Source organism: Lepisma saccharinum, chromosome 11, assembly GCF_977018435.1.
Source record: "Lepisma saccharinum chromosome 11, izLepSacc3.1, whole genome shotgun sequence".
Taxonomy (NCBI): domain Eukaryota; kingdom Metazoa; phylum Arthropoda; class Insecta; order Zygentoma; family Lepismatidae; genus Lepisma; species Lepisma saccharinum.
This window is the reverse complement of record NC_139239.1, coordinates 23114235-23135477: the sequence shown is the minus strand read 5'-3', so window position 1 is coordinate 23135477 and position 21243 is coordinate 23114235. Positions and strand designations below refer to the sequence as shown.

At 39.5% G+C, this 21243-nt stretch overlaps 1 protein-coding gene across 1 annotated transcript in view; it reads right to left on the bottom strand.

Annotated features, from left to right (window-relative positions):
* The window catches only part of dpr1 (defective proboscis extension response 1), an 815638-nt gene extending 795262 nt beyond the window's left edge, over positions 1–20376 (bottom strand). The window contains exon 1 of the mRNA XM_083130821.1: positions 19907–20376. Coding sequence (XP_082986947.1) covers positions 19907–19982 — 76 coding nt within the window. The 5' untranslated portion in view covers positions 19983–20376. The remainder of the gene's footprint in view (positions 1–19906) is intronic.
* Between the last annotated feature and the right edge of the window lie 867 nt (positions 20377–21243).

The following is a 21243-nucleotide window of genomic DNA, read 5'->3' as shown; positions in this document are numbered from 1 at the left end:
AAAACGTGACTGCTTTACTCCGCACACTCGTTTTCTTTCCTTCTCTACCTTTACGTACGGCCTTGCTCCTCAGATTCCCGAAACTAATGAATCCCTTACACCGTCAAGAATTTAGGGTTCTGCCACTTTCTAGTTAATCGCAAAGATGAGGATTAAGGAACAATCACAGACACACGTCGACACATCGCAAGCTTCAAAGAGTATTGTTGGCTGTGAGTCCAAACGCTTACTTTGCAAAATACAACCCAGGGTGTACTACGAGAAAGAGAGGTGGACAAGTGGGCGTCTTCTAGGCCTGGTTGATTGATTTGCTCTATTTAACTTCGTTTTTGTGCCACTTTTGGCTAATTTTCGAATATGTGGACGAGTGGTGATATGATGAAATTGATGAATGGACACTCGCAAATATCCATGCCCAGGCCAGGATTAGAACCCGAGACACCTGGCGCCGTAGCGCGATGTGCTAACCACTCCCCCACGGGAGGCGGTTCTTCTAGGTCTGAGCCGATATCATTTTCAGCCGATTCCGATCCTTGAGAATGGTAACAATATTTGTTAAAAGTATTGATTATTATTAATGAAATACAAACATTAATTAACTCAACATGGCTTTAAAATGTCCAGACATCCATAAAAAAAATTGCCATTTATTTCACCACAAAGCACCCACGCTCGGAACCTGGGTCTTCTGTAATCACAAAAGAGAGCTTTTTTCCACATAATATTGGTAAAAAAATCAACAGGGACTTCGGAATTTGCAACACTTCACTCCGCGAAGGTGCTGCGCGGCATCAATTCCATCTAATCAGCATTGTCGTGATTTTCCTAGAGAGAAAAAAATTGATGTAAAATAACAAAAAATAATCGGGAATTCAGTAAGAGTACAGTAGTTCCTACAACACGCTATGCGCTCCATTATTGACCAGCCCTGCATTCATTTCACCACAAAGCACCCACGCTCGGAACTTGCGGCTTCCAAACTTGATGATAATTCCTTGAAGTGGTTTATGAATGAATGAGCCAGCCGTCGAATATGAGCCTTGAGGTCGAACATAAACGAGAAACTAAGGAAAACTTCTCGTGCCGGAACATGGGTAAGTCTTTACAGTGAGAAAGCAAGTTCGATTAATATTTACTTGCCAGTTGTACAGACCTTTGTGTGGCCCAGAGCCAGAATTTCATATCTCCCACGGAGATCCGCTCCACTGGGGGAAATGAATGATGGAAGAGGGACTCGAAAACAAGACCACTTGTCACGGATGCTTGGTTCAGGCAACTGTGCTCACTGTTCCGTGGGTGTGTGGAGGTGCATGATAGCGTGTTGGATGGCAAAGATACTTTCGACGTCTATTAAGAGAGATGAAATTTGAAACAAGTAAGAGGAGGCTGAGATTATTCAAACTCTTTGCTCATGAGAAATGTAAAATCGTGGCTGTGTGGTCAAAACATGAAATATTTGCTACGTGTAACGGCCTGTTAAAAGTATACATCATTTTCCATAAGTAACTAGTAACGTTATAAATGCTGTTATAGTTATTTTACATATATCCTGTGTTATTGGTAGTTGCCCAGCGGAATTTTGGTAGTAAGCCAATCAGTGTATTTGATGTGGGAAAGGGCTTACCTGTACGTATAGAACTGGTTTGTTGCAGAGTATGAAAATATCCAGATATTCATTTTCTGAGACAAGCTATCTAAAATTAAACATATCTTGATGGAGTGAATGTATGCAAATATGTTTAGAACTGTAATTGAATTTAATTGTAGAAATTTGTAATCAAGGTGTGTTTTCATGAATTCATAATATTACATATAAACAGCCAAATGTCAAATTGTAAATGTAATAAAGTTAAATTATTATGATGTTCTGAAAAATATTGATGAATCATATTTAATTTCTGTGATGGAATTCTTAATTTGAATAATTATGAAGCTACATATTGGTTGACTTACGAAACAACGAGAACAAAAGGTATAAAGTATTTATTGCAGTTCAGCAGTTGTCATTACACATGAGAGAGTACTTGACGAAGCTTATGAACAGTTGATGGTTATTAATTGTAGCCACTGAAAACTAACGAAACTGGCAACACAGCCTGGTTTGGATTTTTGTTTTACGACACTTATCTACCTCTTTTAGCTAACTGCGGCAATGATGATTAAATGACATCGATGAAAGGTCACTTTCGAATGACCACGCCAGGACACGAAGAGGGAAGCGACGGAGTCCAACACACAATGCGCTGAGGCGACTGGCAACACGGTGAAGAGATAGGAATTTGGAAGAGATGCAGCTTGACCTTGAACCATCTACTCTGGTGTAATAAACATTAGGTAAGTTTCATGATGAACTTTCTTTCTATTCAATTCACACTTTACAGTGGCGGCGATTGGATGGTAAAAAAGGGGAGGTCAAAGATAGTTTCCTTTATCTTAGTAGACAACGTTAGCATTAATAGGCCGGGGACAAGAAGTGGAGGGCCACAGTCCCCCTAATCGTTGCCACTGATGTACTTTCACGTGAAGTGGGTCCATTAGAATTGTTGTTGACCGAGTATTAAATAGGACCTTTTTTAAAAAAAAACTGGGCGATTTGCGACATCTGATGGTTGAGATTTCGGCACAGCAGGGTCTACACTTACAAGTTCCACCGATCGATAACCGGATCTGGCTCTCTGTCTTCCCTTGCGTTGATTTTCCCGGCAAAATATTATCCTGTCACGTCACTGTAAGTGAAGACTTCGAGAATCATTTCAGCCTTGTTGCTGGTAATATCCTGTGTTGGTCCTAAACCTGACGGGTTGTCGCCAAGTCTCATAGAAATACGAGGATACATATCAGCTTGTTATTAATTTGCTACGAAATAACGCGGCACAAGTAACAATTACTCTTCTCGGTTTCCTTAACGTAATTAGCTACGTGTTCACAATATTGATGAATTCCAACCCCCTCCTTTCTCCTTGAGTAACAGTGGCTTTGAACTTGCAGTCTTGCAATAAATCACCTTTTTCATGAAAACAGTACAGTGGCGTAAACCTCATCGGGCCTTGGAATATATTATAATATAATTAACCAAGTAAGTAACCCCTCTAGCCTTCTTAAACACGAAGGTTTATGGCTGCAGCAACATAGGATTTCCATCTGTCCCTATCCTGAGCAAGATCTATGCACTCTTATCGAAAGTAATTTGTAGATAATAGAACGATGCGGAGACCTCGCAGGGTATAATTAATTAAAAGCATATAGAGAGAAGAGAGTATGAAAAAGGAGGAGGAAAGGAGAAAGGCAAACGACGAAAGGGAGAAGAGCAGAGGAAAGGAACATAGAAAGGTGAACAAAGAGAGTAAGAAAAAAGAAAGAGCATAGAAAAGCAGAGAGAAGAGAAAAAGAGAAAGAGAGAAAGGCAAACGAAGAAAGAGAGAGCAGAGGAGGAACAAATAAGATAGATCAAATAGAGGATGAAAGGGAGATAAAAGAAAGAGCGAAAGAGCAAGAAATAGAAATGGGGACGGAAAACGGAGCATGAAAGAGAATAAAAGAGAAAGGCAAAGATATAAATACAGAAATAAAGAGATGGGAAGAAGGGACAGAAAGAGAGAAAGAATATAAGAAAGAACGTTAGCAGCTATGAGCACCGAAAAAGAGACAGGCTCATTTGAACCCAGCTCTCCAAAATTCCATGCCAACGCCACTACACACACAGAGAGAGAGAGACAGACAGAGAGAGAGAGAGAGAGAGAGAGAGAGAGAGAGAGAGAGAGAGACAATTACACACACACACACACTTGAAACATGTCGTGATTTGTTTTCCGCTCATTTCTTTTTCGATGCAAGTGACGATTTTGTTGAAACTACAAGCTTGTTTTTCCTTGAGCCACCCAGTTCTAACGCAAATCAATATCCACATTCGCAGAGATTTGTTCACAAATCCATAGCTTTCAGAGCAATTCCACTGTAGCCCCTGTCATTTGAATTATTGATCAACCTATAGTCGTGTCCACCTTTCTCACATCAACCTTGTGTTCCATTATGTGTAGGAATGTTTCACCTGATGGCATCGAGAAATTGCAAGGAAATAAGAAAGACTTTTTGCTTCCCATTACCTGTCTGTATTATTCGTAACGATGGAGATGATTGTGCTATGGAAAATGGATGAAAGAACAGGTGCACATTTATGCCCCACATAGGGCAAGAATGTAAGCTATGATGTTTCTAGATGTCCTCTCAAGTGTGAGATTCTACTCTGCGTAGTGCAAATTTGGAAGGGGAGTTGAAGAAACAATGCACACAAACTGGGAATGGCCAAAAAAATTCGAACCCGGTCACTCGGATTGGGAACAGGATTTCGGATGTGGGAATGTAGCTTTTCTGTCGACGTGATTCGAACAAGTGTTCTCGGGTTACCAGCCAATTTACGTCGGCGTTAGAGTCCAACATTTCGCATACATTAATACATATTAATTACATGAGTGTGATGGGGCGGACTATGACTATGGCTGGCTTCCATGGCTACATTCCCTGATGAGAGCAATGTCTGCGGCTCTTAACGCCAACTTAATATGGTTGGTAACATTTGCTCGGATTTCGGATATTTCAATCCAATATATATAAAGCCCCAATCCCACCACTGACTGACTCACTGACATAAATGTTCTCCATGAAGGAAACCCCGGAGGCGAAAAATTTCCGATTACGACCCCACATGAAACCGTCCCAAAAGTCCGAGAAAATTTAAAAATCACTCAATCGGCCCTTTCTTAAGGGTGAAAATGCCCTTTTTTCACGTCCTTAGCAACCGTTGCCACAGGCATTTCTTTTGCACACATTGTTTGCTTCAATTCTTAATTGTCTAGCTACATTATATTTCTCACAGATCACACACAGATGAATGAACTCCTGGTTTTGAAAAGGTGCCTCAAACAAGGGTGACATCTACACAATTACGTATATATTAAAAAAAAAAAAAAAAAAAGGTAAAGTGTTCCCCTGTGCATAGCACCACGCCATGAAGGCGTATAGGGGGTGTGCGGGTAACGCTTATATATTGGTGAACTCAATGCGAAAATATCTACATCGTGGTTGTTTTAGTTATATGTTTAGTGGTAAAATAACATACAATTATTTAGATAGTTTGCGGTGCTTGTTGTTCACCATGGAAACGGACGTTGCTAGGGAACTTGAAGAAAGTTTATTTCACCCAGAAAACTACTGTAAGTGAATTATGCTAGACTTTTCGTATTTTAAAATACAAGCGTCAGAATATATTACAGAGGCAAGGTAGGAATTTTAAGGGAATGACGAAAAACAATTATTTTCTAATTAAGTTTAAAAATGTGAAAATGACAAATGACGTAAATATTGCATTTCCAATTTAGTGTCGGTATTGAATTCGTTTATGCAAGATATCCAACTAAATATCTTGAAACGGTTATTACTTACTCAGTTTATTATTAAGAAAATATACAATAATTTTCTGAATATTTGTACCTTATTAGAGACCAAACACACATAAAGTTACTTTTTAAACTTTTCAAATTAGCGAACTTATTCACTTGTCCCCCAGTCATCCAATATAACATGCAGATATTTTACCCCATCTACTGTATATTATGATTGCGCCCACAAAGTCGCTGAAGGTCACGCATGTGAGCGTACAAGACGTGGCTAAAGGCCACGTCGAAAGTACGCGAGTCCAATATATATATAGCCCCAATCCCACCACTCACTGACATAAATGTTCTCCATGAAGGAAGCCCCGGAGGCGAAAAACGCCCGATTACTACCCCCATGAAATCGTCCCAAAAGACCGAGAAAATTATGAAATCGTTCAATTGGCCCTTTTTTAAGGGTTAAAATGCCCTTTTTTCACGTCCCTAGCAACCGTTTCCAGGGGCATTTTTTTGCAGCACACATTGTTTCCTTCAATTCTTAATTGTCTAGCTACATTATATTTCTCACAGATCAATAGCACACAGATGAATGAACTCATGACTTTGAAAAGGTGCCTGAAACAAGGGTGACATCTACATAAGAAGAAGATTCAGCCCAGATACAATTACGTATATATTGTTATACTCAATGCGTAAATATCTACATCGTGTTTGTTTTAACTAAATGTTTAGGGGGTATAAAGACATTCAATTCCTTAGAGTTTGCCGTGCCTGTTGTTGTCCATGGAAACGGACGTTGCTAGGGAACTTAAAGAAAGTTTATTTTCACCCCGGAATCTACTGTAAGGGTATTATGCTAGAATTTCGAATTTCAAAATACGAGAATTAGAATTTATTACAGAGGCAAGGTAGGAATTTGAGGGGAATGACGGAAAACAGTTATTATCCAATTACGTGCAAAAATGTAAAAATGACAAAAAACCGTAAATATTGCATTTTCAAATTAGTCGCAATTCAATTCGTTTATGCAAAACATCCAACTACTTATCTTGAAACGGTTATTACTTACTCAGTTCATTATTAAGAAAATAAACAATAATATTTTGAATATTTGCACCTTATTAGAGCCCATACACACACAAAGTTACTTTCTAAACATTTCAAATGAGCGAACTTGTACACATGTTCCCCATCATCCAGTACAACATGCAGACATTTTCAAAGTCATTAAGATCATTAAGGAACTCCATCTAAAACATGATTGCGTTCACAACGTGGCCGAAGGTCACGCATGCGAGCGTACAAGACGTGGCCAAAGGCCTCGTCGAAAGTACGCGAGGAGGCTATTACTAGGGATGGACGATATCAGAAATTTGATATCGCGATATATCGTCACAGACGATACGATATTTTTTCAGTCTCGAGATATCATCGATAAATTGTATCCACGTTATATATCGTAACGTCTTATCACTGATGCAACACGATAGGTGTTGACACAATTGTAACTTAGGCTTGTAATCAAGGGGTTCCAGGTTCGATACCCGATGGAGGCACATAGTAGTTTGAATCTCACTTTAAACAGTAGACCGAACCCCGATTAGCCTATCCGTGTATAAAATTGACTTAAAACAAACTCAAGTAAAAGAGAGACGTTAAAAATATAGATAGGAAAAAAAAGAGGAAGAATGAAATAGGAGAAGAGACAAAGAAAGACGGGTAGAGTGAAGGAAGGAATTTTTTGTGGTAGGGTCCAATTTTATGAATAGAAATCAGTGCATCAACTTCCCGTAGGAAATCAAGCAAAACTGAAGCCGATTTTGAAGATATTTCCTCGCTGAAAAATTGGTGTTGGCGGACGAGATATGATCTCTGAACCGAGATGTTTAGCACGAAACGGAATCTCGCACGCAATAGAAGAAACGACTCAGGTCAGAGACACGCGCAGGGATCGAGGATATTTCCAGATGAGTAGCAAGAAACTGGAAAATGAAAACACACGGTAGATTTAATATTAAAAACAAAATGAGATGGGTTTTGGGTCTTATTTTTCATCGCTTTGCTTCCACATGAAGCTAATCGCGACGGTGAAGATGAACGCTATTAGACGAAATTGATGAGGAGGCGGAAAGGCAATCAGCCGTTCCCAAGACTGAGAAGGAGATTTTACGAAAAGTACAAAAGTACCCTTCCCTTACCAACATATTCTCCCAACCCCGTCTTTCCCCGTTGGTTCATTTAAACGGGGCGGGTTAAAAACAAAGTTTTATGTGCCTTCGGGTGCGACTGGAATGCACACTACAGCAGATTGAAACTTACCCCCTTGAATGAAATCATAAGTACACCCATACCTAAATGGCCAAACATTCAATAATGATATTCTGAATGTTTCTCTTAAATTGGAAATGTCAACAATTCATCAGAATGGAAAAATAAGATAAAACTATTGTTTTATCACAACTATATTAACGCAAATAAAGAAGGTCAAGTTCTCCGTTCACTTTTCATCATTCCATGGGGAATATATAGGGGATGTGAGGGGGTTGGGTCCCAAGCTTTAAAGGTAATATAGTCAGCACCACATTCCGGCCACCTTTACCAACCCCCACCCCCACCCCACCCGTACCCATTTCATGCATATACATATAATTTAATTTCCTTTCTAAAAAAGCTTTCATACCAAAGCGACAGGCAAGTTTCACAGACCTGGGCGGCACGATGCCACGCTCTTGAGAAAACGGCCCAGTCCGAGTGACACAAGCGGCGTGCGCAGCTTGTCATGTCGCTTCAGTACTTCTGAAGGTTCATGTCCAAGTCATGCGTGTCGCTTCGGCCTGAAAACTGTAAGTAACTCCGAGTACCGAGTCTCATATTCGTAGTTCTAATAATTCACGACAACTCATGGATCACCTGATGTGCTACTTGCTTCACCACTGGCAGCCAGATGGACCAACCGGAAGAAGGCATCAGATCTTTCAGTTCACCAAATACATCTTTAATGATGTCCCAGGAGTCTATGAAGTAACGTCGCGCATAACGGCACAGAAGGGGAGAAAGCAAGTGGGCGGAGCGAGGCAGTGCACGCTGGTAGCTGCACTAGCGTCTTCCCCTACATGTAATTAATTCCTTTCCCTCTCACGCGTTCATTGGCCGACCCCTCGTAAGTCACTACATGCGCAGAGGACTTGTTTCCGTTCGCTTGCTCCACAGACTTCTTTGACGTAGTATAATTTCAGGCGGATAGACGGATGATGGTATTTCTTATATTCATTGATTGGCTTAATTTTACTTCGCTTTCGTGACACTTTTGGCTAATCGCGAAGATGAAGATGCGATTGATGAAAGGGCAATAACAAGCACATATTGACTACACATTTCACAAGCTCCACAGAGGATTATACTGGCCGAGAGTCTAAACGCCAGAGCTTCGTTAGTCTGCAAAATGTACTCCAGGGTGTACTACGTGGAATAAAGGTTGACATTTGATGTCTTTAGAAAAGATCACCAATTACATCGCATTTCTTGTAGCATTACTTATTAGAATCCTAACACAATGTGACGCATATTAAGTTAATCTGGTGTCGTTCTCTCAAGGGGCTTGAGTACTATTTCTCACCAGCGAGCTCACCGCAACAGAGAAGACAGTCCGCGTAGGCAAGGCCAACGAAATGAGAACAATGATGACCACCCACTAACGTAATATCTTTGGATTTGTGTTTGCAAGTGCGAGAGAGTTAATATGAAGTATACACAGTAACCACTGTGGTATCAGAATGAGATCGCTAATATATCATCACACGCACCAACGTACAGAATTTTGACACTAGTATTCAGCGTAACCTGCGAGTCGTTAGCCCACAATGAAGAGCAATGCGTTGAATCATGGTCCAGCTGCAGGGATTGCACTCATTTAACATTGTCTTCACAATGGACATAAATTGAGATTCATTCATGCAATTATGCCCATCATATCAATGGTGTATTGACCTTAGTAGATTAAAATGAACTATGGTGTTGAAACCGTAGGAATGTGCGAGTTATTTATTGGGAAATTTTCGTGAGAATGTTTCTAATTATAATTAAATTTAATATAAACCATTTAATAGAGGAATGTGACCAAAGTAGGACCCCGTTTTTGTTTTCTATCCCTGGTGTCATTATGGCATATTATTTCTAGTAGAAATTTAATAAAATGGGTTCTTTGATATGTTTGCTAACGTTTTGAGTAATTTAATCCATCTTAAAGAGCATGATACTTTGCCAGTAAACATTTCTGTAAAAAGAGACGAAAAGTAACAACGGAGAAAGAGGGGCAAGTCGGACACTTCCTTTAACAAGTTCCAAAAATTGGAAAAGACGCAAAGAAATGTAAATATATGATATGTAGTAAATTAATTACATTTACTGAGCTTGCATAAAGAATATAGATGTACAAAAGTAATATAATATAGACTACCAATATCCTAACTGCGTCAATCGCCCTTTCCATTTTCTGGACATCCCACCTTGTCCCACCTGCATTGCCTTTTCCCTTGAAAATCTAAAACAATATGTAAAAGAACTTTACTAACGAGTAACGGCCCTTTGCTTCAATTGCAATTGTAATGTTAGGCATTCATTGAGGGGTCCTTCTTAGGGCATTTTACTCGTGGAGTCTTATTGTTTATACAATAAAACCACACGCATCTTCAAACAAACCATTACCATAATTTCAAAGTATAATACTTACTAGTGTCTAAATTGTAACAAGATTGCTACTTATCTCTCTCTCTTAATTAGCAAAATCTCCACTGTTGTGCACCGATGTACAAGCTTTCATTTCACACAAAAACAAGTCATGGCGGACTACAGCACCTGATACTTGCACGTTACTGCTGATACTTTCCATACACAATCTTTCCGTTATTCCTGAGTGTTTCGCCCATTGCCACCACTTGGCAGCACCTACTCCCGGCTTAGGGAGTGGGGTCTGGGATTGGTTATTTTCCTCTATAATAAATTGCACCTCTTTTTTTAAGTATAGGTTAAAGTTTTATTATTTTAAGCTTTATTAAAAGTACATTTGTTTCGAATCAAAGGGAGTGGGTAGGTAATTCTCGCTTCTGTGTTCTAATTCCCAAAAGCATTGAAACAAGCTATGGAGATTAATCGAGTCTCCACACTCGAGATCTCTGCAAGTTTGGAGGTGACGTGATCAGCACCACACTCCAGTTGCTTTAATTCCACCAGTTTTATTAGACGCTGTGTGAACACCGGGGCCACTTTGTTTGAGAATCGAACCCGGGTCACTCACGTGACATTGGTTTCTAAATTCATTAGGAGCCCATCTTAGATAATTTATTCTTGTCTATTTTGATATAATTTTTCTAAGCCTCCCCGGTGGTGTAATGGTAACGTCATCGTCCTGTAATCAAAGGGTAACTGGTTCAATACCCGGTGGAGGCATAATATGATTCGGGTCTCACCTTAAACTGTATGTCCAATCCCAATTTGCCTATCTGTCCATCAAGTGTACTGAAAATGTAACTTAAAATTCCATTCCCTCGCCAATTTTATCCTATCAATCATAATGCCGCCCAGTTGGCCCGGCGAGTTGAGTGGTCGACTTACGATTGAGAGGCTGAAGGTTCCGGGCTTGAGTCTCTATCACAAAAGGTGACTACCTTATTTAAACATTAAGAAATTTCGTTATTAATCATTTTCATCGTCGCGACTAGCCAAACGTAAAAGATAAACGATCCAAAATAAAGAAAATTAAAAATACATACTCAATTAATCTTCATCGTCGCGGTTAACTTTAAAGCTGTATAAAGCAGATGTAAAATATACAAGAACTCAAAATTTCTATGGCATTATTCTAGTAAAGCGTGGAAAGAATACTACGGGATGGAAATGCAAACTTTTGGGAAAATGCTTTAAAAAGTACCATTTCAAGCACCAATCAAAACAATGATGATTAACTTAACAAGCTCAAAATCATATTATTGACTTCGTTCTTTCTTGAAAATGTATAGAGGATTCTTTAGTTTCATGTCAAGGAATGTGAATATGTATTTCAGATGTTTCTTTGTTTGTTTTTTTTCAATCCTGAAATACGTGTTTTCGTAGTGATTTTATCAGAAAAAAAATAAACAAGGGACACTCAACGAAGAACACACATGCCCATTCCGGGATTCGAACCCAGAATACTGGCGTCATATTGCCCTTGTATAACCACTTCACCAGGAAGGTCAGGTGTGCCATGTGCTACCACCTCTTGATTACAAGGCAAGGGCATTTCCACTGAGAACGCACAAGCAATGAGAACGCATAAGTTTTGTGAAGCAATGCACACTTGCTGCAAGCATTGTGACGCCAAAAAAAAAACATCGATAAGGGTAAATGGAAGTAGCTCGGAAAGAAATGAGCTCCGTCTTGGAAGAGGCAGACCCAGGGAATGGGAATGAAGTGTTGCTGTCAGAACTAGACGAGATTTCATCGTAATTGAATTTTTTATTGTTAACTCGTTCTTTGTTCCCTCTAGGAAAGAAATGTCTGGCTAAACAAACCAACAGGACTCCTGCGTAGTCAAATGGTTAGAATTTTCGCCTGTAGTGAACTTTGGCGTCATATTTGCAAATGATACACAAAAATGCGTCAAATTGTAAACCTGGTTCTTGCCTTGATGTACTTCAGTACATCAATCTATGCGTTTCTGGTGCATCAAATACGGTTCATGCATTTAATTTTTTTGTATGTACTCAGAGAACTAAATGCATCATGACGATTGATGCACCAGAATGCATTGAGTGATTCACTAAATTGTGTTTTATGGCTTCAAAGAATCAGATTTGCATTTGATGCATTTGATGCATTTGGGTGTATTTTTGTATGTCGTGAGAGAAACACCAAAGTGCATCATTTGATGCAAGTGAGGATTCTTATCAGTGGAGATGCACTTCAATGCATCAGTTGATGCGGTTTGATGCACCTTGATGCGTTTTCATGCACCAAAATGCATTTTCTTTGATGATTCACTTAAACGTTTCGCCTGAGCTGCATAAACTCTGTAGCTCAGACCAAACATTTAAGTGCATATCCAAAAAGATGCAGGAAGATGAATCAAGGAACATCATCTGATAAACTCAATATGCTGACCAAGGCTGAAATTAATTTTATTATAAAACATAAACTAAACGTAACGTTTCAACCTTCTAGCAAGGTCTTCTTCAGACAACTTCAGAAGTTGTACTTGGTGTAGACCAATTCCTATCGGGAATAGGTCTCCAGTTTAAAATGGGATCCCAAAGGCCTCCAACGGGTATCGAACCAGGGACCACGAGTGACGTTACCAGTACGCAATCAGGGAGGCCCTTCATTAGTAAACTACTCACTGAAATGTCTGCAAGAACTGAAAGAACACCATGTAAGTTATCAAAAACCTTTCATATTTATAAGTTATCTTTCACAAGGAAGCATAGATAACTGGCTTTACTACAACACTAAATTTCTTATGAATGTACAGTAAAGTCTTTGCCATACGTGCAACGTATTCAGCTGAAAAGATAATTGTCAAAGAAACATTGGATCGGAAAGAGGAGTATCGTATCACCCCACGTTATGTGAGGGTGGGAAAACAAGAAGGAAGATGCCTTATCGTAAGTAAAATTCATGGCATGCGAATACGAACTTCCTACTTTGTTGGTTAGGTTGCTGAAGATTCAATTCCAGCGTTATCGGAATTCCAGCAGAGTAGAGTTTCCAAGGTTGATTTGAGACCAGAGGCAGGGGAATCCTCCCTTCGCCCAACCACCTACTGTACAACATTATTTCACTACAGGCACAGCCTTCCTTAAAGAATGAACCTTCCCGATAGTGTAGTGGTTAACGATTGTCTGTTGGACCACATTTCGGTGGCAGCTCATATTTTAACGCCGTAGATGCCGATCTCCGCGTCGAAGTGCTTAGAGCAGCGTGTTACGACGCTAGGGGTTCCGGGTTCGAATCCTGGTCTGGCCATTAATGTTCGTGAGTGCTCCTTCATCAATATCATCATATCATCGTCGAGATTAGCTTAAAGTGGCAGATAAACGACACTAAACAACAAAAATTAAATCGAATCAAATATAATGCCGTTGTTATTACTCTTCGGGAGTAATTACACAATGGAGCATGCCGTGGCGTGGACTCGAACTCGTACCTTTAAGTGATAAGAAGGTGAACCGTTCTCTCAAAGTGCTTCCATTTTAGCTTTAGTTGGAAAACACCTTCTATGAAAAATTGAGCTCATTTGAAAAGAAACTATACCATGTAAATATACTTTGTATTAGCAGTTTTCCAAATGTTTGTCTGAGTTTCAGGTTTTTAGTTCAATTTATGCACGGATAGGTTAATCGGGACTGGACCTACAGTTTAAAGTGGGAACGAAACCACCGTGTGTGTGTCCTCCGGGTATCGAACCCGGGAGCGCTAAATTACAAGGCAAACACGCAGGATATCTGTGATCACCAGTACGTCTTTAGTGGCACGGAAAGACAACACATGCCCGGACAACAGCGTTAGCAAACAAAGCGAAGATTTCCGTGAATTCTCTGAAGGAAAACTAAACAAGAAACTGGAAATTCCTTCTCGTATTACTCGCCCTGAAACTTAAATCCAAACAAAACTAATATTTTGAATGGTTACAATAGAATTAGTCCATAATAAAATTTAGAATAATGTTTCTGCTCTTGTAATCCATTAAATAATGTCATATCTTGTGCGATGCATTATACTCGTATGCTAGTCATTTTCAACTTGCTGTTTGAGAGAGCTGTATTTCATTTGTATTTTTGGTATTTGGCGTAGCTTTTCTACTACTTTGGCTTATCGTGGCGATGAAGATGAGCGGTGATATCATGGATTGATGAACGGTCACCAAGAAAGAACAGCCCATGTCCATCCAGGATTCGTAGCGCGCTGCGCTAAAAATTCCACCCCGGAGGTCGATAGAACATGTGAACTAATGGATTAAAAGTCGCTGATGTTAGAATATGCCTTAAATTTTTATTCAAGTAGAAAAAGGCATTTCAATGTTTCCCTTGATTCATACAAACACTTCATTTTCTACATGTCATAAAAATGTATGGGATTAAATGATTCGAAGAACGACGAAAATACATAAATTAAATTTCATGCATATCCTTATCAGTGTGTATCGCGCTACCGAGTCAGGTGTCCTAGGTTCGACAAGTACGTGCTTGTCTTCAGAAAGTTATACTTACGGAGAAACGTCAATCAAGAACTATCACAATCTTCGGTCAGGAAACTGGCATTTTCTTAGTCTGTTTCATAAATTCATCATTCATCGTTACAGTAGCTAGAAAAACGGTGTGGTTTTAATGCATTTCATTGAAGACTAAAGGGCCATGAAACGAAAGTGGCGAGGGAAGCAGCATGATTCACCCGTTTACACGGGCACCGGTCTATCCAGTCTAAACTCCGTACCAGCTAACTGTAGACCAGGGGAACGATAACAAGTAGTGACCCGAGACGGCTCCACCAATGAACAGTAAGAGAAACGGGATTGTGTAATGGGCGACGGGAGTTACCCGATTACCTATGCAGCGTTGCAAACTTTTGAAAAGGATAATACCGAACGCACATGGCAAACGGACCTTATTTCTGTCTCCAGGTCCGTACGATTGGTATAAGAATTTCTTAGGGGAATTTTAGGGATAAAACTGCAAGAACAAATTTTGACAAGTCGTGCATTTGGCGTACGGACTAAGGTCTGGACCGTACGTTTGGCAGCGCTGCGCTTTCACCACTCGATTTTCCTCCTCCTCCTCTGCCAATATGCGCGGACAAAGTCTGGAAATTTGGGAAACTGAAAGAATTTCCACAGTGTAAAAATGTCAAAAAAAATCTACTCGCTATCCATCCTTAAACTGATTGTTTCCGCATTTGTGGAACAAAAACCACTAATATCAAGAAATATCCGACAATTATAATGTTATAAAACATCGAGAATTGACAACTTTTAATCAAAATCATTTGAAATTTCTGGAAGTTGGGATCGGGACGGGATTTTTTTCCTGTTCCCGGTACAGTCTTTTCGGGTTCCGCACATCCCTAAAAAATACACTCAAATAATAAAAATCTTCTAAATGCTCATAAAGTCATCCCTTTCCCCTTTCCAGTATATTATTTTCAATAAAAGGCTGAACAATACCATTCCGAAACATTCTGCATAACAAATTCTAACATCAGTAAAACTCGGCAGAACATGCTAGTGCAAAAATTAGGCAGAAACCGGATCCAACGCAGGTGTGGTCACAATGGACTCGGTTTCAGCTGAGCATTTACACTGGTGCACACAGCAGACCGAACACAACAATCAGAATGGCGACTCGGAGTTAGTAGGAAAAATGAGTATGAGTATGTGTATAGTTGAAGTTCTGATTCGAACGCCAGTTCTGTATTTTTGTCATAGCTCGAGAGGAAACCGACCGGACACGTTATTTGGTTTCGGGCCAGCATCTGTTGGGTTTTTTTTTTTCTGAGAAACGCTGTCGTCACTTTAACCTGCAGTGTTTAGACACCCAACAAGAACTGCGACGACGTTAAACTCCTAACGTCTCCACATTGCATAAAAAATAGCACAACACAACCGCACGTTATGAAATGTCTAAAGAAACTGAATTGCCAACATCTCGTTTACTCCGCGTGAACTTGACAAGCACTGTTAGTTCCTAAAACGGACGCTATTTGTGGGAAACATTTGGGGGGAGGATGTACTGGGCTCTACGTGGACTTGACAAAACGATTGTCAGAGGGTAAACCGATATCTCGGAACTTTATTTGAAGTAAAGTGGTGTTCGAATCACAACTTCAACTATAATTATTGATATAATTTTCTCTATTATCCAATTTTTCCCTACTAGCTCATTCATCTAATTCAGAGCCAGCAGCGCAGTTGCGTTGTAAACAAGTGTGAGCGGTTGCAATGAAGCCGAGGAAGTCCCGTGTTCACCAACCACTTCATTCTTTCTAGTTGAATTGGCCAGAAGTGTAGTGCCGTCTGCTCTTTATACTGTATCCGACATCTTGCATTGTGTGTGCTGCAACGATGGCCAATGAAAAATCTATTGGTTTGGTTTACGAACGTATACCATTACACGCGTCAATCAAGAACAACATACGGGAGCCGGGAACTGTGGTTTAAAATTACGGAAGAATTGCAAAGCACAAACTACAATTTTTCGTTATTAAAAACAGGTGCAAAGAAAAAAAGTTTCATTAACCCACTCCCTTCACTCTCTCCAATATTCCATTTCTGTACATTCTGCACGTCAAACTCTACACGCCTCTCTGATGGCGCTGTGGTAGTGTTGTCGCCTTGTAATCAAGGGGTCCCGGGTTCTATACCCAGTGGAGGCACATAGTGGTTCGGATTCCACTATAAACTGTAGGTCCAGTCCCAATTAGCCTTACTGTGCACAGAGTGGACTTAAGACACCAACTCAAACTCTACCAGCACACTGACGCTTTTCCTGCGGTGGAAATGGACAGAACACGGCCGAAACCAGTTCCAGTGTGACCGTAGGAGAAGTAAATCCCTCCTCCAACAATAGTAATTCACTTAACTTATGTGTGAATTATGAACGAATAGTGAAATAACAATATTACAACACGCAGATATCAAATGCTTGGATATATGAAATTTTAAATTATGACCTATGACGAAGGAAGCAAAAGAGAAGGATATCTGTAACCACTGTCGCGTGTGCTCAGTTGCGACATTTTTTTTTATATCCGCAAGGAGGGCCAACAGTGTTGCACAAATTTCCATATGAGTTCTGGTGCCAAGGTCGTCTTACACCCGATTACGTCACCACTACGCAACACACCGAGTATTCCACCCTCCTCAGGATTAAGAAGTTTATTGTACACGAAACGTAACTTCACAAGAAATCTTAGACTTCAGAAATACTAGCTTTTTGAAACAATTATGTGTGTATTATTGCCCTTTTCATCATAAAAGGTGTGCAAAAATATTCTTTCACAGGACAATATTTTTAAGGAAGACTTTTATAAACGACGCATAAACTTATGATTTCCGGGGGAAACATATTTACTTTATAAATGGCTTACAAATTATTTATCTCATTTTTCTTTATTTGCTCAAGTGTTGTGTAATAAGTGAGACCCGTTGCACGGAGCGTTGATTTGCATGTGAGAAAATGGCGTCCTGCGTAAAGGTGGAAAACATGTTTGCCCCACGAACCATTCACGGTAAGGTTAGGTTAGGTTGGGCAAGCATAGTTAAAATTAAGGGTCATCATAAACATAGTTTTGAAACGCCAATCATTGCAAAAAATAGTTGTTTTCTTCATAAATCAAGGGTGTTTACTCCTCTCACGGACCCACTTTTTTCGACTTATTTTGCAATTTCTAGACGTGACCGCCAAATTTTAACTGCAGATTCGTGATTAGGAGGCCAAAATTAGTGAGTATGCCGAATTTGAAAGCAATTGAAGATACTTCCGGTATTGTAAATTCGCTCCAAAAATACATAGGATGTAAGATAAATATTAATGAAAATAGTCATGGACAATTTGCACGGTAATACTCATAGTATTAGTTATATTACGCCGCCCATCTACTTGATTATGTATCGCATAAATAAAGGAAGGCCTCTGCTTTCAACAAGATTTGGTTGTGTTAGAATCTTTCAAACCAAAGCGACGCGCGACAATTATTACTTGGAAAGGAAAATTCAGAAATAAAAGCAACCTTTCGTACCGGTGCTCTGCACATGTCGCTTGTCACTTCGGGGTAAAACAGTCGTGTCGTGTATTGCTTGTCGACACGGTCTAAAAGCTGCTCTAAATGTCGTCATCCGTTAGTAAACTAAAGTAAAATGTTACCAACAATTAACAATAAAACAACTATAACGCCGCGCGCTACAACTAGAAGAGAAAATATTTTAAAACAAATTTCAAACCGCACATTGCACAGTGGTTCGGACCCCACTTAAAACTTTAGGTCCAGTCCCGATTAGCCTTTCTGTGCATGAAGTGGACTTAAAACAACAATTCAACAAATTTAAAACTTTATTTCTATCATAATTATACAGCAATGAATTAGTCATACGCATAAAGGAAGTTATTCCTTTTAATTACACATTTCTTTTTCAAAGTCGCTTGCAAATTTTTGGACAGATGGAGCAGATATCAACATGAAACGTAATGTGCACAGAGTAAGTGTGGTTCAATTATACTATGTTTCTCGTGACAAACAAATAATGAACATATTTCGATCTGCTTCATTATCAAATTTTAAAGGTCGTTTACTGTTTCTAGAAATAACGATGACGTGAGGTTGAAAAGAAGTGTAGTGGCATTTCACGCGTTGTCGTTAACAAGGAATGCAATGGGAAAGCACACACGGAGTCGAATTGCACTGCGCAATCGACTAAAGAAAACTTAACAGTTCCATATAACCACCATTTCAACCGTTAAAAGGAAACAATTTACTTTGGGAAGGAAGCTGAAACGTACTGCTGTAGCTAACCACAATATAAATATTCAAATTGGGTGAAATTACGCAACTGAGTAGTGCAGAAAAGGTTAACCGCTTAGCACCGTACCGAATTAAAACGTGAAAAAAAAGTTACATACTTTGTCACGATCTACCAAACACTTTGTGCAGTCAACGAATTAAGTAGTGTAATTTATTCACTAATTTCAACGTTTTGTAGCATTAATCAGAAAAGCTTTCACTAAGAATAAATAAAAATTAATTACATGGATAGAAAATCCTGCTCAAAAACAATCAAGCTAGTTCCTTTCGTTTTATTGCGATTTCATCATGCTAAGAATGCAATTCTTACATGGTTCGATTTCGATTTACGTCTGTTAACACATACTGCGGATTTTTAGCGATTACATAAGATTTTGTTCAATATATGCTTTCGTGGTTAGGTTAAGCAGGTCAGGTTTCGTTCTCTTAGCATTAAAATAAATTCCCAAAATGCATTCTACTAAGGTTCCGATATACTTCTACATTAATTCCCATTAATCAACGATACTTACAGTCGCTTGTCAATGGAAAATACGTACATTGTCCATGGGAAGCAAGCATGCTTGCGTAAGGTAATATTTAAGTTGTAATTTTTTCAACATAAATAAGTTTTTTTGAATCCAAACCGTGCTCATTACTTTAAGGAAGGTTAAAATTTCGTGTCACAATGATTGCCAAAATTCTACGATAATTAGTCTTCCTGCTAGGATAATTTGAAAAACAAATCACAAAATAATCGGAACCGTTACCAAACAATCAAATAATATCGTGGGGAAAATAAATGCGGTTTTAAAACGTTGCATTGCCGCACTACTGAGTCGTAACAGTAAATATTTGTTTTCAAAAACTCTTACGTGAAGAGTTAGGCAATTTTCTACGTATAAACATCACTGTACTTACTACAAATTACAAGTTATAACCGTAAAGAACAACTTACATAATAGAAATTAAAATATTTTCTCAAGACTCACCGTTACAGAAAGAAAAGTTCACTAGAAGATGAACAATAAACACTAGCACACTAACGCTTCCTATTGTTTGAATCATTGTTTACATTAAAAATGGTGTCACATTGCAGTAGCGTGTGAGAACACACTCTTACTTTGTGAATGTGAAGAAAAAAAACGAAAAAAATCACGCTTGGTTTCTGTTAAAACTTTTTCTTTTCAGAACTGAACTTGCGTTTCGGAAATCAAATGGGGGCCACGCCACCCCCAACACCGCACAACGGTATGCATTTACTTTTATTTTTTTTAACGCTCCCTCGCACTCACACACACAGAAACCGTCTCATTGTTTTTTTTTTTTGTTTTGCTTATTAAGTGAGATCCATGTTACGATAAACTGAACGCAAAACAAAACACTATCCAAAAACACACAGACGCTTTACTCGCACTGCACAACTTGGTGAGCTGACCACCGGTACATGACGCTTCCCGCGTTGCTCTGTGCGGGCGAAACGTCAGCTGGTGGATCCGCGATCGACGCGACATCTACATTCTGCGCGGTGCATTACGACGCCAGCGGAATATTTCCCTCTCTTTCTCCGATGTGTACAGTAAGCCGCCCAGGCAGAAACGGGCTTATAAACCCGCATAATGGTCCAAGAATACATCTCATAGCACAAAACATCGGTGGAATATGATACGTGCATAGTGGAAGAGAAAACCCTTTTTTCAGAGGAGGAGTGGGAGGGGGATATTAAGACATGGATTGCGTGGTGTCCGTGCGCTAGATGACTTTTAATGCGTTCTGAAGGTTAATGGACATTCCTTGTTTCGATTTTACGATTCCCGTTCCTCTGCCATTACAACCATGCCTGGTCAAGAAACAGCTATTAATTGCAGTAGTGTGCGTTAGGATCCGATAGGAGTGCCTGATTTGGTAATGACGAGCGAGTTGAGTGATATAGGTTCCGTGTTCGATTCTCGCCTTGGACCTGGATGTACCGTTGCATTTTACTTCTTTTCTGCCTCTTTAGGCTAATCGCGACGACGATGATTAAATTAAAACAATGGACACCTACTCAAGTCCAGATCAAGACTCGATATTGTAAACTTCAGTAGCAAGATCGTGGGTCGGCCATTCAACCAAGAACGTATTTAGGGGGATGCAGGGGGTCCGGACCCTCCCGAAAGACTTACCAAGTACAAAAATTAAATGAACATTTACTTGTTTGGCATTTTTTGTATATTCGATAGTTAATTTATTTCCGCCGAAGTTACTGGCAGGAAAGGATTACATTGCTATCATATGTCTTTGGATGACAGTGACAAAGAATATTTATGCACACTACTGATTATAATAA